Source organism: Notamacropus eugenii, chromosome 3 (genome assembly GCF_028372415.1).
Source record: "Notamacropus eugenii isolate mMacEug1 chromosome 3, mMacEug1.pri_v2, whole genome shotgun sequence".
NCBI classification, from domain to species: Eukaryota; Metazoa; Chordata; class Mammalia; order Diprotodontia; family Macropodidae; genus Notamacropus; species Notamacropus eugenii.
The window spans coordinates 312,833,181-312,853,707 of record NC_092874.1 but is presented as its reverse complement, the minus strand read 5'-3'; the positions used below and the strand labels follow the sequence as shown (position 1 = coordinate 312,853,707).

The window sequence follows — 20,527 nt, the reverse complement described above, 5'->3', positions numbered from 1 at the left end:
TCCTGCCCTAACTTCTTATTGTTTATGGTTTACCCAAATCCACCAAACTCCAAAATTAGCTCTTCCCTCCCTTCAAAACTTTCGTCAATTTAAATAAAAACTGATACTGTAATTAAATTAGGAGAGCAAAGAATAGTTTATTTGTCAGATTTATGGAGAAGGGAAGGACTTATGACCAAACAAGAGAGAGAGAACATTGTGAAATGCAAAATGGATGATGTTGAGTACATTAAATTAAAAAGTTTTTGCACAAACAAAGCCACTGCAACTAAGATGAGAAGAAAAACAGAAAGCTGAGAAACAATTTTTACAGCCAATGACTCTGATAAAGGCTTCATTTTTAAACTATATAGAGAACTGAGTTGAATTTATAAGAATATAAGTCATTCCCTAATTGATAAATGGTCAAAGGATATAAACAAGCAGTTTTCAGAGGAGGAAACTGAAGCTATCTATATAGTCACATGAAAAAATGCTCTAAATCACTACTGATTAGAGAAATGCAAATCAATAGTAAATATTGGAGAAAATGTGGGAAAATTGGAACCCTAATACAATGTTGGCGGAGTTGTGAATTGATCCAACCATTCTGGAAAGCAATTTGGAACCATGCCCAAAGAACTCCAAAAATGTGCACACCCTTTGACCCAGCAATATCGCTTCTAGGTCTGTATCCCAAAGAGATCATAAAAAGGAGAAAACGGCCTTGGGCCCTTTGGTACAAAAATAATTATAACAGCTCTTTTTGTGGTGGCCAAGAACTGGAAATCGAGAGGACGTCCATCAACTGGGGAATGGCTGAACAGGTTGTGGTCTATGGGTGTAATGGAATCGCTACTGCACTGTAAGAAGTGATGAGCAGGAGAAAAACCTGGGAAGACTTCTATGAACTGATGCTGAGTGGAATGAGCAGAACCCGGAGAGCGCTGGCCATGGTACCAGGCACGCCGCTGGAGGGCTGACTTTGATAAGACTTAGGTAGCTCTTCTCAGCAACCAAGGATCTGAGACAACTCCAGATCAACAACGGAAAACGCTGTCCACAACCAGAGAAAGAATCCAGTCTGAAGGGAGTGGAAGCGTCCTATTTGCACTCCTTTTCTTTGGTTGTTTTGTTTCTTCTTTCTCCTAGTTCCATTAGTTCTGACTCTTCTTTACCTCATGACTAACGTGAAAATATGCTTAATATGAAGGTATAAATAGAGTCTATATTAGACTGCGTACCATCTTGGGGAGGGGGAAGGAGAGGGGAGAAAATGCAAAACTCAACGTCTTATGGAAGAGAATATTAAAAATTAGTTATCTAAAAAACCCCCAAAACTCTCTTCTTCTCAAAGTGTGTCTCAAGTAGGTAGCCAACTCTCGACCTATGGGATGAAGTTTAAACTCCTCATTTTGGCACTCGAAGCACGCCATGACATGGACTCGCCAACCTCGATTCCCATACAGCACTAATTCAGACTCTTCAATGGACTTGTCGTGTGAGTGACCCTGGATGTAAAATGAAGGCGAGCTCTAAGGCTCCGTTCATTCCGGCCTACATTCTCATTGCAGACCTTCAGCCCCGTCCTGTCTCGCTCTGCTCCTGGACATCGCGCACCTCGTATTTAGAAGAACATAAGGCCCCTCCCCCTCCTTCGAGGCCCCCGGGCGCTTTCTCCTACCACTGCTCGCACTTCTCTCTACGTAGCCATGGAATAACTCAGACCATCTTCCTCTCTTACGTCGTAAACTCCTGCGAGGATGGGTGCCGTGCCTCTCCCCGCCCCCCACGACACCCATACACTTTGGTGGCTGACTTTAATTCCAATTCTAAAAGTACTGGTTGCTTGGTCACACACAGTCGAGGCAACCACGTTCGTTCTATTCCAGCAGGCCCCGGAAGGTGTTTCCCGAATGGACCGCCAGAGGTCCGAGGGCCCCTTCGGAGAGGGACGCCCCCGGCTCCGGGGTGGCACCGCAGGGCCCACCCTCGCTTCTCCTCCTCCCCCTCTCGGTCCCATTTCCCAGGGAGATGAGCGCCCCGCCCCCTCCACACCGGTCAGCCCCAGACACTGCCACAGAAAGGGCAGAAGCCACGACCAGGCTGGCAGCTTACCTCTTCGGATGTTAATGAAACTGTCTCCAGGAAAACGGCAAAGCTTTCCTTCGGCAGGCACTTCCGGTCGAATTCCGGATCCCCCTTTTCCCAGCCCCTCCCCCAGCAGGACAGCGCACTAAAATGACGTCACAAGGAAGCGACCGCAGCGTTCGCTACGCGGGATTGGCCAGGAAGGGCGGTCCCGCCCCTTCCCTTTTGTGGCGCTCTCGGCCAATCCTCGCAGCAGACGCAGGATCACGGAGGGGAGGCGGGCGTTCCGCCCGGGGCGCTGGCCGGGCCTTTTCCTTTCTTTCCACTCTTTTCTCCGCTTCGTTCCTCTTTCTCCTCTCTGCCGCCCTCCGGGCACTTTCGAAGGGGTTGTAAAAGTCCCTCCGGCGTGAATAGCAAGGGCCTTGTCTCCGTGAGGCTCCGAGGCCCGCGAGCCCGGGGAGGCGGCCCCCTCGCGCCCGGCGTGTCCGCGTCCTAAGCCCCGACGCGGGAGGGGACGCCTAGCCTCGCGCTCCCGTGATCACTGCTTACGTCGGCACGGTTGTACCCCGAGAGGCGGGAGCTTTCCCGGCCGGCCTGGGCTGGAGGCCCGTGCAGCCGCGCTGCCTCGCTGTGGACCGGGCCTCCGTCACTTTACCTGCTAATGAACGATCAGGCTGGAGTAGCCAGGTGTAACCGCCGGCCCGCGTGAAGAAGACGGCGTTCAAATCCAGCCCTAGACACTCGTGACGGGCTCCGCGCGCCCCCCCCCCGGTCAAGCGAATGACCGGGACCTCCCTGCCGCCCTGCAGAGAAGGCCTGCGTGTTCTCCATGGGTTTCTCAGCTTGTTTGCCCATCTGTAAAATGGGGATAACAGTAAACCCCCCCCCCCCCAGGATAAAATCAGATCATATTTGTAAAGCGCTGTATAAATACAAGTCATCATCCGCATGGGACCTTAAGTGGGGGGAGGGCAGGGCCAGGAAGGGCTGGGGCAGTTTTCCGTTCAGCCCAATCTGCTGCAGACTTCGGAGGTTCCTGAGAGGGGAAGGCCAAGACACGCAGCGTGGGGCGGATCCCTCTCAGTGTTACTGAATGTTGGCCGTTATTATCATCTTGAACGTGAAGATGAAGGTCTTTGTGCTCCTTCCACTAAAGGGGAGCCGGGGATGGTGCAGGAGGGGCCCTGGAGGCCTTGGAGGCCAGCCCCCTCATGGTACTGACCTCAGGAAGCTGGAGCATGAACTCTTTAATGACTGGCCTGGGGGATAGTGCTGGAAACCTCTTGGGAAGGACTTGTCATCAGCCTCATACGACCGGGCCTTTAGTTCTTTGTCCCTGGTCCCATTGCCACTCATCAATCATGTGATAAACCTTAACCCTGGGTTACCCTTGTCATTAGACGTCTTCTCACTACCTTACCTAATCCGCCTCTGTCTTCACAGCCTAGAACTCTAATCCACCAGAACCAAACCCTCCAGCTACTTTCTAGAGCTTCTCCAGTGCCCACCCCAGCTCCTCTTCATGTGCGTCTCTCCATCCTCCAGTTAGAGTATTGTCTCTTGAGAACAGGCCCTGTGTTGTTTGTGTCTGTATCCCCAGCACCTAGCACGGTGCCCGGTACATAAATAATCCACCAATCAATCATCTATCTTCCTCCCTTCTCTGCTCCTATTCCTGGGCTGCTGAGTGCTGTCGGACAGTTTCCTTGGCCCTGGATCTGCTAGCTGAATCCACTCTAAATTTATGCTGTCTAATCTTAACTATTGGTCCTTAACTGGCTACAGGTCAATGTTTTTATTCCCTACTGATTGATTTACCATCATCCTCTCCCTCCCCATGCTCTCAGCCAGGAGCTTCTTTATCTTCCATTTTACTTGCTTGTATAGTCAGTGTTGCCTGGGGGATTCTAGATGTGGAGAGTAACCACGGCAACCAAGCAGCTTTTTACCCAGTTTACAAGACCTCTGACGTTTAAAATAGGAGTTAGTGGAGAATGCTGAGGAAGGAAGAGAAAAATCCATTTTGGCCAAGCTTTGGAGCTGTTTGAGCAAAGAGACCACATTACCACAGTGGAAGGCTGTCAGGGAAGGTATTGCCTCCGGAATATTCAGGAAGAAAAAATAGCATAAACGTGCAGCACCATTGCCGTAAAAGAGATCCAAGAAGGATGTTGGGGAGCCCAAGGGATGGGAACAGTTTCACACAACGCTAGAGGAAGCAGCAGGTTGCAGAGGACTAGTAAGCCATACACACGAGTCCCTCTCACCTTCCTTTTCTTCTCCTCTGTGTTAGATTTCTATGCTCTATTCACTACTGAAAGTATTCACTACCTGTTTTCCTTTCTCAGGGAGGAGAAAAATGAAGGGGGAAAGCCAATTCTGTTCTCTATAACCTGCTATGCAGGGACTGGCATTCCAATGAACTGTTCCTCAAATAATTATTGTCTTTTTGTTGCTTACAAATGTATTACTCCTGATATTTAAAAAAAAAATGGTAATCACTATCACTGACTTATTTAATGATGGAGAGTTTGGGAGGGATTTTTGCCCTTAAAGAGACAGGAGACTTTTTTCTCTTTCAGTTAACTTGAGATGGGAGAAGATGAAACCTTGAATTCCCATGGGAGAGAAAAAAAGCATTATCATCCCCTCAATCTAGTCAGTCAGTCAACTAGCGAGAGAAATCATTGGGGTATATGTTGTTACAACTGGGACCATCAATATTACTGTACATGAACCTTGTGTTTTACATGTATCTTGCAGCTAGCCAAGATCATATCAATGGCCTCCTGACTTTGGTCCTTAGCCTTCTCCAGAGCTTTCTCCTGCTGCTTGGCTCAGCCAATCCAACCCAGGCCAAGACCTCACCAACCACTCACCAACTTTCTTGGCTTCTAGAACCTTTTCTAGCACTATGCTACTAGATAAGATCCCCTCAACCTCCAGTACCCTCAAGGCACTTCTCCAGCATGCTGCCAATACACTAACCCTATTCCTTAACCCCAACTGCCTGCTTGCTTGCTTTCTCCCACACACCTCAACATAAGCCAATGTCTTACTTCATATTCACCACACCTCTTTGCACTATGCTCTCTGAAATGCTTGCTCCCTTTTTAACAGTCTTCCTTTCATATAAAACTCTTTCTTACTCCTTCCATCTGGTACTGAGACCTGGCTTCCACTTGCTAGCTCTGCTTCCTTCTACAACCTTTACAATATTAGTTGCATTTCACTCATACCTCTGACTCACTGGCTATGGTAGCCGTTGGAATGAGTGCCTCTTGCTCCTCATGACCAGTTCTAGACTCAATTTCTATCACTATGACTCAGCAGGATCTCCTCCTTTGAGGATCATGATTTCCAAATTTATCCCCTGATCCAGATCCTGATGGCTGTTATCTAATGCACTGTAGGACATTATCCTTCTTTACTCAATAAATTCAGTTCATGGTTCATAGTCTTTTTCCACATCCTAACTCTTACATTCTCATTAAGGGACTTCAATATGTATATTGATGCTCCCTCAAATATCCTGACTTCTATTTCAGTTCGTATGACTTATTCCTTCCATTCTTCCTAAGCTGCACACACAAAAAAGTGATCATATCCTTGATCTTGCCATCACCCACAAGTGTTCCACTTCAGAGTTCCTTAATTTCCAAAGTTTAGTTCCAAAATTAAGTTCCAAAATTTCTCTGATCAAAATCCATTATACTTTATCTTTCCCTATGTATTACTATGTTTTTCATCCTCACTATAACCTCCATTCCCTCCATCCCTAAGTTCTTTCACAGATTATTACCTTTTCACCAGCTACTTTCTCCTGTTTTCATTATCTAAACCCTTAGTGAACAATTCAGCTCTATACTCTTGAATCCTTTGCTCCTTGTCCTACCATTGACAACACCTTGCCGAAACTCAACTTTCAGTCACTCCTACATTTTTCCTCCTTCCCTCCTATTCATGTACTGTTAACTAGAACTGCAGGAAATCCTAAGACCACATTAGTTGCAATAGTTATATAATCTCAAATAGACCCTCACTGCAGCAAGGTAATCATTCTACTTCTTCCTAGTCAACTCTCCATCTCATTTTCCACAGCAGGTATACCTAACCCTCTCATATCTCCCAGAGCCTTCCTCCATCCCCACCTTCCCTACTGAGGATCTCAACTCCTACATTACTGAAAAAATTGAGGTTATTCAACAAGAGTGGCTTTTCTTCAACTCTCATCTCACTTCATCTTGCCCTATTATTTCTTCCTTCAACAAATCTACGATGATGGGGTAGCTCTTCAGTTTGTCAAGAATAGTACCTCTATGTGCAAGGCATTTTCGAGGAATGGGAGAAAGGGAGGAGAGACATAGGGATAATAGCATGAGGGGATGGTAAAAATCTAGTGAGACTTGTATGACTTTGTCATCATGCCCTAAGAGAGGTGGGTGCCATATCTCCCAGAAGTTGTCACATCACTGTTGCCCTAGGAAGGAAGGAGTTCTGTAGTTCAGTAATTTCTCAGATTTAGCTTCCAGGAAGACAACTGATCAGGGCAGATAATATTTGGATATAGTTCTGGTTGACCCTCTCTCACCTTTCTTTATTCCATCCCCAGCTGAGAGTCCTTACTCTTAAAAGTTCTTGCCCCCTCAAGAGGCTCCATTTATCCTGGGAAAATGGTTCAGTTCTCCCTCAATTGGCAAGTCTCTTTTTCCTAGGGATAGTTCAGACAAATCATTCTTGGAAAGTTCCTGGGAGATGGAGTCATGTTGCTGGGAAGTGTCTTTCTTTTGAACCATATGAAGACGAATGTGTGATTTGCCTGGAAGAAAGGGCATCCTTGAGTTAGTAGCAAACCTGAATTCCTGGAATGGCAAGAAGGGAGTCTTTATCCGGCCATCAGTGAAGAAAAGAGCAGCTCTTCAGCGCAGGCCCCCAAAGGTGCACAGATTTGGCATTCTCCCTCCTTGCCCTACAACGGGTTCCCGGGAAGAAGATGCCATAGTGATCTGGGGAATGGAGAAGGTGGTGGTAGTAACAAAGATGATCTCATTATCAACACTAGCACTGAGTTTGCAATGGAGACTTCGCTACCTTGCTGCAAATGACCCTCACCTGTGAGAAGGATCAGTGACTGTTAGAAATACCACCTATGCAGTGGCCTAGATGGTCCTGGTAATTTTCCTGTGCATGCTTCACACTGGGCAATCACCTTCCCCACAGGGGATTATTAAAGTTTGGGACTTAGTCTTCACTTACACAGAACTGTTTGCCATTTTTTTCTTTTTTAGTGTTTATTTACTTGTACAAGGTCCTCCTCCAGTAACTTTCCTACCCCAGGCCTCTCACACCCTGAAGATCAGTCTGTCTAGTAGGAGCCCTAGTCATGTAAGTGGCCTGATAGCCCCGAACTGCCTTGTAGTTTAGACTTTATTTTTCATTAAAAGCATCCTTAAAATTAATTGGCCCGGGAAGACTCAGCTCAATTTCCTCAGCCCCCTCAGCTAAATCCTTGACTTATTCTTGATGGCCTCAAAAGGAGACAGGTGTCAGGCTTGACCAGCACACCAAAGGTGGGCAACAAATACATCAGCAGGGAAGCTGTCCTTAGTGGCTTTTTAAATGTATTTTTTTCTTTCAAATGTCCAAAAGGCTTTTTGGTATAAGGAAAAATGAACTGGCCTGGGAATCCTTGGGACCTGTCTGGAATCTCTGCCACCCCCGGGTGCTCAGGCCCCGGGACATCTTCCAAGATTTTAAAATTACAAATAGGGTGGAGATAATTTCTTTCTTTCTGAACATATTTTAATTCAGCCCATTAAATACTTCCCGATGACATTAAAACTCTTTTAACATTTAAAAAAATTGAGTTTCCAATTCTCCCATGAGAAGACAAGCAGTAAGATATCGATTACCCAAGTGAAGTCACTCCAAACCTAGTTGGAGAGAAGGCCACAAACCCGGAGGCCCATCCCAGTTAATCCGAAATTCCCGGGTGCTTTGCCCCATTAGGTGTTCCTTGTTTACTGAAATGTGCTTGCCAAGTCTCCCTTTTTCAAATTTATACCATTTTCTAACAGGCAGAAATGTTGGGATCGCCCTCAACATTAATCTACTGACTTAAAGTGAATGACAATCCTCACTAAGCCCCGGGGACCCGGAGGCTTTGGCCTGATAAAATCGGGAGAAACGGGGAAACCGGCGGAAGGATCCGGGAGCCATTACTCGATTTCGGGCGCGGGGCCACGGGGGCCATCGCCGGCCTGGGCCGGGGCCTCCTTAGGCCCACCAGCCCTAGCTTGGCTCCCCGGGCCCCGGGAGGTGGGGGAGGGGACGGGGCCGAGAACCTTCGGTCTCCCGGGGCCCTGGGCCTCTCCCTTCCCCCGCCTCCCCATCGCCAGCCTGGGCCGGGGCCTCCTTAGGCCCACCAGCCCTAGCTTGGCTCCCCGGGCCCCGGGAGGTGGGGGAGGGGACGGGGCCGAGAACCTTCGCTCTCCCCGGGTCCTAGGCCTCTCCTTTCCCCCGCCTCCCCAGCGCCAGCGCCGAACAGCCTCCATCATCCACCTCCACCTTCTCCCCCGTTAGAATATTCCGGAGTCCCGCCTCCGCCCCCCGTTACCCCAGTAACCGCCGCAGGGAGGGGGAGAAGCGGGAGGGGGCGGGGCGGGGCGGGACTTCCGGCGAGTGACGCACCTCCGCTCGGCTACAAAACTCGCCGGACGCGGCCGCGAGCGGAACTTTCCAGAAAACTCGGCGAGAGGCGGAGGGCAGCAGCTGCCGCTGCCCGAGCTCCGCGCGCAAGAACTCGCGCCCCCTCCCCCATCTTGTCTTCCTTCCACTCCATCCCCAAACATCCCCACCGGCTCCCGGGCGGTCCCCTCTCACCCCACCCCGGACGTGGGCATCGACACCGGGCGTACGGCGAGCGTCGCTCCCCGGTAAGTCCATCCCCACCCCCCACCTCGGCTCTCCCGCCAGAGCCGGGAAGGCCGTTGGCGCCTCTCCCGGGGTGCGGGGGCCGGGGCCCCGGATTTCCGAGGGGTGTTGCCCCCGCTCTGCAGCCTGGGCGCCGAACAATGGGCCTGGCGTTCTCCCTGGCCTCCTCGCCACCTCCCCGCCCCCCGCGATGTCGGTAGCTTCCCCCCATCCTCTTCTCTCCTTTTTCCCCTCCCCCCACTCCGGTCTCTTCGGTTCTTGGGGGGGGCGCACCTATTTGCGGGGGTACGGGGGCGCTGTGTGCGCGCTCTTGTCTGCGTGCGCGTCCCCGCTCCCCCGCAACCTCCCCCGAAGGAGCCCTGGATGGTGAGTGTACGTGTGCGCGCGCGCGCGTGGGTACAGGTACGCCGCACACACACGCGAGCTCCATCCCCGAGCGCCCATAGAGGTCGTGACCTCGAGTCGGGGCCGCGAGCCTCCTGTGGGGGTGCCGAGCGTGGCGGGGGGAGGCAGCGCCCACGTAGCGGGTCAGGAGACCGTGATCTCGGGGGGGGGCGCCCCGGAAAGGGAGCCTTGGAAGGAGAGGTGGGGGGCCGAGGCGAAGGCGGCCCCGGTGGGTCGGGGGACGAGGATGACCTGCCAGACGTTTAACTGGGGGCCTCACCTCGTGGTGGGGAGCCTGGCCCCGGGGCGGGGCGTCCCGGGGAGGTGGGAGGTGGGGGACCGGCCTCCGAGGGCGCAGCAGGGGATCCGGGGAAGCGCCTCCGGGCGGGGGCTTGTGGCGAGCCCTCCACCGGCCTGGGCCCCCGGCTCTTTGTCTTGTAGCCGGGTAGGAGGCGGCCTTGGGGAGAGGCAGGAGGGCTGGGACGGTCCCTAAAGGCCCCCAGGTGTGCCCAGGTGTTAGGGTTATGAAACGTGACCCAGTTCTTGGTTCAAAGGCTTGGGTAAAACCTTCAGAAATACGTAATCGATCAGCTGGCATCAATCGATTCTAAGTGCCTTCAGGTTGTGGTTTTAAGTGCAGACTGTAAAAATGGTGAAGGAGACGACTTACTACGACGTCCTGGGGGTGAAGCCCAACGCCTCCCAGGAGGAGCTGAAGAAGGCGTACCGAAAGCTGGCCCTGAAGTATCACCCGGACAAGAACCCGAACGAGGGAGAGAAGGCGAGTGGTGCTTCCTTTTTAAAGAGTCTTAGTGGGGACCGAAAGTAGGAGGAAGAGGAATCCTCTGATGACCGCTGTCCTGTCTGGTCTGCTTTGGGTTTGTGTTCTGTCTGGTTTGAGGGTCCGTGTCAGTGGGTTGACGAATCTGTGTGAAATGTGACGTGACCAGAACCTAGGTCCTGGCTGCACCTTAGAAGAACCTGCTTTACACTGTGGCCTCTTGTTACAGTTCAAGCAGATCTCTCAAGCTTACGAAGTGCTTTCTGATGCCAAGAAGAGAGACCTGTATGACAAAGGGGGAGAGCAGGCCATCAAAGAGGGCGGCTCCGGGGGTGGCTTCGGCTCTCCCATGGACATCTTTGACATGTTTTTTGGAGGAGGTGGGAGAATGCAGCGCGAACGGAGAGGTAAGCAGGGGCTTCAGAGAGTCTGCGATGGCAGTGAAACAATGGCTTTGTTGTCCTTGGAGTTCCTTAAAACGGGAACACTTTCACGGGATAGGCACCTTTCGCCTGTCCTGTACATATCTGTAGAGGTTTAAAACAAAACAAAACAACCCCCCCCCCCCCCCAGTGTTAATTAATCCTCAGCGTCCAGTTTTAATTTATTTGGATTTGGGGGGAATGCCTGATGTTACTTGACATAAATGACCCCTTTTTTGTTGGCTTCATGTCATCTGCAGTTTGAAAAGCATGCCATCTCTAAGCCATTGACAACATTCTGAGTAGAACTAGGTAAAAAGAAAATGTTGTGGTGCTTACTCAACTAGGAATTCCTTCCAGTTGGACATTGATCTATTTATTAATCACTATTCTGAGTCTGGTTGTTGAGGTTTTTTGTGAGCTTTTGCTGTCACCTCCCCATTGTGGCCATTATCCCATTTATTAATTTTTTTAACAGAAAAAACCCCCTCAAAATATTGTAGTCCACCAAAACAAATATCTAGTACCGTCCTTGTGCAAAACGTGGTCGTGTGCATCTGTATGTCTGTAGCTGCATTTTTTATCATCTGCAGCAGGAGAGGTGTTTCATCCTCAGTCTTCTGGACTTGGGGAGCTTATCATTCTTTGTATTGATCAGAGTTCTCAAAATCTTGATTATTTTTCTCTCTGAGTGTTGTAACTGTTGTATCATCAAATTTATTTCTGTTTAGTTTACTCTGAATTAGTTCATGGTGGTCTTTATAGTTTCTTCCCAAGCTATAGCATATATGTGTGTGTGTACACACATACATGTGTGTATATATGTATATATACATACCTATACATTACATAAAATTTCATTATTTCTTATATCACAGTAATATTCCATTATATTCACGTCTTCTTATTTAGCTCTAATCACCGAGTGTAGATTTTACCCACATATTTACCATGTAGCTCATCTCACAATTAGTCAACAATGAAATATTGATTAACTTTGCCAGATACCTTCTGAAATTCAGAAATAACAATAGGTAAGGATAATTCCATACACATCACCTTGGTAGAAATCTATTAACCCTCCTTTGAAAAAGATAGTTGTCATCTGATGTAATTTTTGGATAAAACTGTTGGCTCTCAATGACCACAAATTCCTTTAATAAATGCTCAGAAACCATATCTTTACTCCAGATTAAAACATTATCACTGACTTAAAATTGGAAGAATTAAAGATCCTCATTGAAAATTGGGAGTATTCAGTATTCTAGTATTTTCCACTCTTGATTTTCTTGATTTATTTTTCAAAGATGATAGAAGATTGTTCTCTATTACCATCTCTGTTCTTTTAGTACGCTGACATATATTTCTTCCAGGTCTCCTGACTTGAACTCATTGAGTTGGGTGTTTTCTTGAATAGCCCTCACTTAATAAGGGTATTTTACCTCTCTTAAGCTCTTTTAACTTGCTCTTCACACTGAAAGTATAACTAACTCCTTTGGTAGACAAGAAAAGCAATAACTTGGTAGAATTTAGAGTTGAAAAGAGACCTAGGTTCATTTAATCCATCTCCCTCATTTTATTAGTTGGGAAATGGACTTGTAGAGAACAGGGTATTGTAATATGTAGAGCTGGATTGCAGTTGACCTCATTACTTTATTGCTTGAATTAACATGGAAAGTGAAGATTTTATTTATGATCTGTGAGTTCTAAGGGGTTTCCAGAAAGTTGTAGTTACTTGTTTAAATTAGGAAAAAACCTGATTTTGAGTCTGGTGTGGCCTTTTTGGCCAGTTAAAACTCAAAGAGTTTCAGTTTTCTTGGTAAAGTAAAGGTATTATTCTAGATGTTCTTAACATCCTTAGGTTCTATGTTCTGTGATCCATTATTCCTTTTATCTCTTGTTCCATCGTTCTAGTCCTAGATCAGATCTCTGCTGTTTGATTATGTCAGTCATGTGACCCTAAGGTTGAGAGCTCTCCACATCAATAGTTGATCCTAAAATGTTTCTTTCAGGGCATTGTAAATTCTCAGATTGTGTTTTATATTTTAAAAAAAATCAAAGTATATTCCAGTTTAGTATTAAGGGTGACATTCAGACAGTGACAGGATGACATGTAACAGTGATTATAAGTATAATACTCAAACTTCAGTTAAGTGAGGAATGGGGAAATTTGGTTTGACAGCAATTTTTCATGAGGAAAAAACTAGATTTTGTGCACAGCTTAATAAACCTGTGGTATTCTAAGTTAATTTTAGGCTGTATTATTTAGAAGCATCATATCTAGTTCACAGGAAAGATAGTCTTTATCTTGATGCTGGTCAGATCATAGCATGAATATTCTCTAGTTCAGGGCATCACATTGTAAGAGCATCCAAATAAAAATAAAACTAGCCCTCAGTGTGATCTGTGTAGTAAAACAGTCATGTGAAAATTAATCTTTGTTCCTCACAACCCTGTGATAGTTACTTTATCACTGTTTTACATAAGAAGCTGTCTTACAAAGGTTAAGTGACTTTCCCAACCAATGTAACCAAGAAACGTCTGAGGCAGAATGTACTGTTTGCTCTTCCTAATTAAAAGTCTGATAACTGTGCACCATCTTAAAAATTCAAGAGACACAAGATTGTGTAATAAAGTTCAGGGAGGGGATTAAAAGTTTTTAGTTGTGCTAGTAAAAAGGAATTTCACTGTTAAATATGTTCCTGACTTTGGCCTGAACTTTCAAATATGTGATCTCACATGTTGTCTCCCCTTTGACTTAGGACAAATCTTAAAAGCTAGAAATGAGATGATAGTCCAGGGAGCAAAAGGTTAAAGTAACGTGCTACTTCTTTTGGGCCCTCTTGAAACAGTGGTTTGGAACTGGCTTTTTTACGATTTCAGCTCTTTCCACACAGATTTCCCATTGAAGAATATAGAACTTGCAGAAAGAGGTGTCCAGTATTAATAATTATGCACAGGATACACAGCAGAATCAATTCTTTTAGACTGGTTATATTAAGTTACGTAGCACAAATTGGGATTTAAAATTGAGATGTATTGAATAAAGCTATTCACTACTTGGTTGCAGGTAAAAATGTTGTTCATCAGTTGTCAGTGACCTTAGAAGATTTATATAATGGTGCAACGAGAAAACTGGCTTTGCAAAAGAATGTGATTTGTGATAAATGTGAAGGTATGTTTTAAAAATCTTTTTCTATAGTCTTTCAACCTAACTACAAGTTCCTATTTTAAAAAAATCATATTTTCACTTTGAGATCTTAGTTATTAATGTGTTAATGCTCAAAAAATTACAAGACTTTTAGGCTTGGGTGCAGTAGCAAGATATTTGCCATCTCAAGTTAGAGATAGTGCATCTAGTGAACAGAAATTTTTAGAGGGACGAGCAGGAAATTGAAGAAAATAGATTGAGGCTGAGGCACTGCTGGGGAAGAAGAATTGGGATAGGTGAAAGGACTTGCTGAGATCTCGATGAGGTATCAGGGAAGGCCTGCTAGGATAGGAAAAGAGAGATTTCTACCTGCCTGTTTCTCCAAATTAAACTTACGGGTTCAAGTGAGAGACTTCAGCTTTCTATTAATTCCAAAGTGAAGTATAGCCAGATTGCATGTGGATGGCACAGTGGTGGGAGAAAAGCAGGGCACAGGAAAAGGGAGGGAAGGAAGTAGGAAGTGGTAGAAGGCTAGGTCTCCCACTGTAAACCCTTTTACAGTTAAGCTATTTGTAGATAGAAAAGAGAGCATTCAGGGTAGAAGAGAGGAGTGAGCCCTGCCACCTGCTCTGGGGAAGTGCTCCTAACACAGGCCTGGTGTACCCTCTGACCTGAGACTGCGTGGATAGATAGGGTGATAGAACTTCAATCCTGCTAAGGTTGAAAGACCACTAAGCCTTGCCATCTTTCCTGCTTCACCCTCTGGCTTACCCCCACATTGACTCTGCTGTTCTCAGCAACTATCCTAAGTCCCACCAACCTTTCCATTATGTAATTGAACTATTTTGTTATTTCCCTCACCACTGAGAATGTGAATGTCTTGAAAGGAGGAATTGTCTTACCTCTAAGTTTATCAGGGTGCTTAGTAAGCTTAGTAATCTTCCGTTTTCTAGATGCTCCTGTTTGTGGTAGCTCACTGTCAGAAGCAGATAATGTTTTGAGGTGTGTTGGTATGTACCTTTAATACTCAACTCTATATTGTAAGCCTATTTCAGTTGTTGAAATTTTAATTTTTCTGTGGTGCAGGCCGGGGTGGAAAAAAAGGAGCTGTAGAATGCTGTCCCAATTGCAGAGGTACTGGAATGCAAATAAGAATTCATCAGATAGGACCTGGAATGGTTCAGCAAATTCAGTCAGTTTGCATGGAATGCCAAGGGCATGGGGAACGCATCAGCCCTAAAGATAGATGTAAAAGCTGTAATGGAAGGAAGATTGTCCGAGAGAAGAAAATTCTGGAGGTTCATATTGACAAGGGTAAGTATCTTGAATGATTTTTTTTTTTAACCTTTAATCACAATACATTTTAATAAGAAGCCTATGTTCCAGTTGTGTTGGTCATCTTGGGAGTGTGGCCATACTATATAGATAACTCATTTACAAAGAATGTGCCTGGTCTTTTCAGAAAAGAACCACTTCTGTAAATACCTCATTATTCTGTTATAAATACTAATTAGAGTGATGTTTATAGGGTGCTTATCAGATTTAAATTTGTTTGGGAAGCAGAGAGAAATAATCTGGAAGCCTAAAGTAAATGAACTTGAGTACATTTTGGTCTTTTAAAAATTTAATAATACCTGGATCCTAGTAGAAAATCTGGAATGGCAAACCTTTAATTCCTTCAAAATAATGTGATATATGCCATGATTCATATAACTGGGTCAAGGAAAGGCGCTCTCTCTCACATTCTTTTATAGTATTTAATACCTTAAAAACTTAAATCGACATACTACAAAATTGTCCTTTAATCTTGAGGAAAGCATTTTTTTAGCTCTGGTTTTCAAAAGGAAAAGATATGACCCAGTTTTTTCTGTTTAAAAAGAAGTTAATGTTATGGGTTTAGAGGGAACAAAAACATCTTTATCTTGTTAATTACAGGTTGTTAAGGTAAGTGGTTTTGCTGTACTGAACTGAATTAAGAGTTCAATCGATCCCTCTTAGCTTCTTCCTTAGCTTTATTTTATATATACAATTAAAAATGCGGACACAGAAAGGGACATTTATTCACCTGGCTTTTTCTGTACCCAGAATGGGCTGCTAGAATCTAGGCAATTTTGAGTTACACAGCTCAATCCTGTATGGACTAATGCAGAAGTGTCAAATTCACACAGCCAAATCAGATTAAAATATAATTGGGAAGTGTTTAACAAAGTGAATAAAAATGTAATACAGCATAGATAATTTGTGTTTTACTAAGTCAGTATGCAGCCTGCAGGAATCCCTTTTTATTTTAGTCTGACTCCGTTGCTGTCATGGAACTGGTCAGAAAAATCTGAGTTTGGAGCATAGTAGGTTAGAGCACCAGACCTGGAGTTAAGAGGACCTGAGTTCATGTGTGGCCTCAGACACTAAATAGCTGTGTGACCCTTGGCACAAATCATTTAACCCTGATTGCCTCCAAAAAGAAAGCCACCTCACATACTGGCTGTTGGAAGTTCAGTTAAATGCCTTTAACTCTAATAGACTTAATTTTGAAATGCTCTAGAAAATTAGTCTTTTTAGTCAGTTGCCAGGTAGTAATTTCTAACGATACCTTAGGAGTAAAGGCGCAGTAGAAAGTGTTCACTGCTACCTTGTGGACCTATCAGACTGGAAAACTATTAATAATGAATTTTCTTTTACATCAGATTTTACAAAAGACTTGAGTGAATATTTTTATTTGATTATGATTGCACTCTATGAAACAAACTGTCCTATTTAAAGTCTCTGCCACATCTTTTACGGTTTCTAATTAAATCAATATTGTATCTAGTATTAACAAATTAAATCAATATTGTATCTAGTATTAACAATGTGAAGTTAACAAGTAGAAAGACTTGGTTCTGTTCCTTAAGAAACTTAAAATATAGTTGTGTTGTACAGAAGTTGATAAGTCTTGGGACTTCCTATTTCTCCTGTACCTCCCAAAACTGTTTTTGCGTTCTGGAATTGTTTCAATGCATTATTTATTTTAGGCATGAAAGATGGTCAGAAGATAACATTCCATGGTGAAGGTGACCAGGAGCCAGGACTTGAGCCAGGAGATATTATCATTGTTTTGGATCAGAAGGATAATGCTATATTTACACGGTAAAAAAAAAGATAATTTTAATGTTGAACTTGATGTTTATGTGTAGATAGCCAAGTTACTCCTGAGTAGGCTCCGGCTTTAGCAGGAAGAAAATAAGCTAAAATAGGTTGGGTTTTTTATTTAAAGTCACTAACCATTGTTAATAGTTTAGAAGAAAAAATTGTGTTGATCCTGGTTAGACTAATTTTGGAAGAGATCATAATGGGAATCCTCATTGTGTGGAATTGTACTGTGGCTGCTGGTTTGAAGTGTGGAGTCAGGGCCTCTCTTACTGTGGGTAAGTTAGAAGCAGGGCTACCGTTTGTCACCTGTGACAAGGCCGCTCTACTAGATTGGGATCTCTTCAGCTACTCTTTTAATCTTAAATCTTTGATTTGGCAAATGGTTATCCAGCCCCTGCTTGTGAAAACTTCAAAGATGGGAGCTTTTATTACCCGATGATGTAATTGATTTCCATTTTTGAACAGCATATTTGTGGCAAATCGAAATCAGTCTTGTAACTTTTATCTTGTAGTAATGGTAGTCTTTGAAAAGCCTATTCGAGCAGGAGAACCTTCTGACTACATGCAGTACTGTCACACTTCATCTTTGGCCCAGAAATAAGTTTCTTAAATTCATATAGTACAGGGTGTCCTAAGGGTCTGTACTAAGACCTTTGGAATGCCTTGTATTGTACACTTAAATTCCATGGGATTTTCTTCACTATCTTTCTCAATATTTGCATCAGCAGCAAAATCAATATGACTAATATATACTAGAGTATATCAGTGAAAGGGAAAGATCGTGGTCATGTGTCTAAATCCAAGCACTTTTTTTCTAAGAATGAATGATTGATGAAGTTGATACCATATTCCCAGTAACTTGTGAGGTGTTGTGGGGAGGGGAGTAGGGAGTATGTATGATATTTGCATTTTAAGCTAATTCATTAATAGTAATTTTTTAAAAAATTGATTAAACAATTTAATAGGGTATAAGCTAATAACTTATGATTCATTAAAATCAGTCTTTAATATTAAACAGATCTGTTAGAACAGAGTAGCAAGCTTTTAAACGTTTTTCTTAGTAAACATATTTAATTATAGAAATTTTTGTTGTTGGGGGTTTGGAAAAGAAAGGGAGAAGTCCCTATGGCATAAAGGGGAAAAAATACTTTTTTTTTTTTTTTAAGCACAAGTAGTTTATTTAAGGTGAGTGTCCTCCCACCCCTCCCCCTGTGTGTTTTTTAAAATTATTTTTTAAAGCAATCTACATGTCTACCTCTTGAGTGTTGGATAACTTTTTCCTACTGTATTATTCCACAGGATTTTTTAAATTAGAATAGGATAACTCAGACTTTTTGGAAAGGATCATTCTTTAAAACAAAAAGTCCTAGTGTCTTAACATTAAATGATCATAAATAATTTCTTACAGATAAACATTTAAAACTTAGTATACTCAAACTGATTTAAATTATTTTTAAAAACATTAAGATACATACTTTTTTTTGTATAATAGACGTGGTGAGGACCTTTTCACGTGTATGGATATCCAATTGGTTGAAGCATTGTGTGGCTTTCAGAAACCAATAACAACTCTTGATAATAGAACTATAGTCATTACTTCTCATCCTGGTAAGTAATCAGCAGTTAACCACATCCTTAATTGCTTTAAGGGAAAATTAAAGATAGGTGGGTTGGGAGGGTGTTTTGTTTCTTGACTGACAGTTGTCTGTAGTATCTTATAATGTAGAAGAAATTATAGAAAATGTCATGTCCTCTGGCAGCTTCCTAAAAAAACAAAACAAAAAACCATAGCTTTGACAGAAAACAGTTACTTTTCCCAAATATGATCCTTCTGGTTATCAAGGATTCTCCTTTCTCTATTCACACCCTTCTTTTTCCCAGCATGTTTTATATACTTCTTCGCAACAATGACCATGTACTGCTCCTTTTAGGTCAGATTGTTAAACATGGAGATATCAAATGTGTCCTGAATGAAGGTATGCCCATTTATCGCCGACCTTATGAGAAAGGAATTCTAATAATTGAATTTAAGGTAAGTTGCGAAATGAGTGTCTTAAGTATTTAATGTTACTGAAAGTTGCTTATGTAAGCAAAACAACTGACTTTGGAGGGAGAATATGATTGTATTATTCACCTTTACGTAAAAACTGATTTTTAACATACTTGTAAGTTTTTCCAACAAAAGTTAATATCCTAGGTTTTAGAACTTGGAAGAAATAATCTGCTTCAATATCCTCATGGGAACAAGTCCAGGGGGATTAGAGTGAATTGTATCTTGTCCACCCCTTATCCCCCTGCCCCCATTCCTGTATTTGATAAGAAGCAGTAATTAGAATTAGAACCCAGTTTCTAATTCCAAAGTAGTACTTTTCATTATAAATTTTCATATAGCACTTTGTTAAAAGTGACATACTATGTCAAGTTGAAATAATTGAAGTTATTTTAAAATAGATTTTAAAATCAAGTGTTTTTCTTGTAAATAATTTTGAACCCTTAGAGAATCTTTTGATCTCTGAGGATCAAATGAAGTAGAAATCTAGTGTTTGGGCGATATAGAAAGATGGGTTATACTTTGTGAACTAAAAGATCAGGGGAGATACTAGTGATGCCAAAAGTAAAATACGAGTTGATTTTGGAAGAATCTTCCATTTTTCACGTGATGAAATTGAGGCCCAAGGAGTTTATTGCTCAAATTCTGAGTTCTGTTCTGATGCCCTTAACATGACCACATTTGCTCTCCCATATTGCCATGTTTGTATTCAGTATTCTATTTTGTTCCTAAAACCACCTGTTATGGGTGTAGAAGGAAGCCAAGGGTTTAGTTACACTATTATAGGAAAACTTAGGTGCTGTCACCTATAATTTTAGAAACATTAGAATAATGACCTTTTTTTTTTTTAACAGGTGAACTTCCCAGAGAATGGCTTTCTTTCATCAGATAAGCTGTCTTTGTTGGAAAAATTACTGCCTGAAAGAAAGGAAGTAGAAGAGACTGAAGATATGGATCAGGTAGAACTGGTGGACTTTGACCCATCTCAAGAAAGAAGACGCCATTACAATGGAGAAGCCTATGAGGATGATGAGCATCATCCCAGAGGTGGGGTTCAGTGTCAGACCTCTTAATTGGGGGGCAATGAATACCCTTCATTGTAATGCTGGCTTTTGTATGCAATAGTGAATGAGTGAAGGACTACAATCATCTTAACACACTCAGTACTAGCTATTGTTTTTGTTGTAATATTCACCTATAGTTGTGTTCTAAAAAGTTAATAAAATCAGTAATATAAAATGCTGACTTTGCAATTTATGATGTTCAGTGTGCAGGATACTTCATTATTTCCTTATGGTAAAGAAGCCCCAAAGCATTTTTTCATGACTTGTACTTTTTGTTTCAATATGTATATGCAGTGGCTTAGACTGAGGTTTGATTTTTGGTTAACTCAGTGTACACAAGCAATTAGAATTGTTAAGCTCTGAAATTAAAATTTTGTACTGAATTTATTATCAGAAAACTTTGAACATGTTGATGTTTTGGTCCATATGGTTGTTTGTCAGATTGGGGTTTGTTGTGATGCTTTTGCTGTATTGCCTAGGTGTTGTCTGTATTTAACAAGTAATTCTGATTACATGTGGTATGCCAAGGGTAGATTTAAACCC

At 43.4% G+C, this 20,527-nt stretch overlaps 2 protein-coding genes across 7 annotated transcripts in view; one reads left to right on the top strand and one right to left on the bottom strand.

Moving 5' to 3' along the window:
• The window catches only part of APTX (aprataxin), a 29,339-nt gene extending 26,542 nt beyond the window's left edge, over positions 1-2,797 (bottom strand). Inside the window, exon 1 of one of the 2 annotated variants that reach the window (XM_072596693.1) lies at positions 2,098-2,797. Coding sequence is in view for 1 of the 2 variants with exons in the window: in XM_072596692.1 (XP_072452793.1) it covers positions 1,664-1,781 (118 nt within the window). In the remaining variant the exon portion in view is untranslated. Of the gene's footprint in view, positions 1-1,663; positions 1,837-2,097 lie in introns of those variants that run through there. The other variant, XM_072596692.1, reaches the window with a different exon arrangement.
• Positions 2,798-8,715: 5,918 nt separating this feature from the next.
• Positions 8,716-20,159, top strand: LOC140496641 (dnaJ homolog subfamily A member 1). 5 transcript variants are annotated; one of them, XM_072596689.1, is made up of 9 exons: positions 8,716-9,005; positions 10,028-10,168; positions 10,398-10,575; positions 13,661-13,765; positions 14,828-15,055; positions 16,753-16,867; positions 18,363-18,478; positions 18,802-18,902; positions 19,775-20,159. In XM_072596689.1, the coding sequence occupies exons 2-9, from the start codon at positions 10,037-10,039 to the stop codon at positions 19,991-19,993; spliced, it is 1,194 nt and encodes a 397-aa protein (XP_072452790.1). In that variant the 5' UTR covers positions 8,716-9,005; positions 10,028-10,036; the 3' UTR covers positions 19,994-20,159. The 5 variants fall into 5 exon arrangements, with proteins under 5 accessions (XP_072452790.1, XP_072452788.1, XP_072452789.1 ...); XM_072596687.1 differs by having other exon boundaries at positions 8,718-9,005; positions 10,009-10,168; XM_072596688.1 differs by having other exon boundaries at positions 8,738-9,005; positions 10,023-10,168.
• Positions 20,160-20,527: the final 368 nt, after the last annotated feature.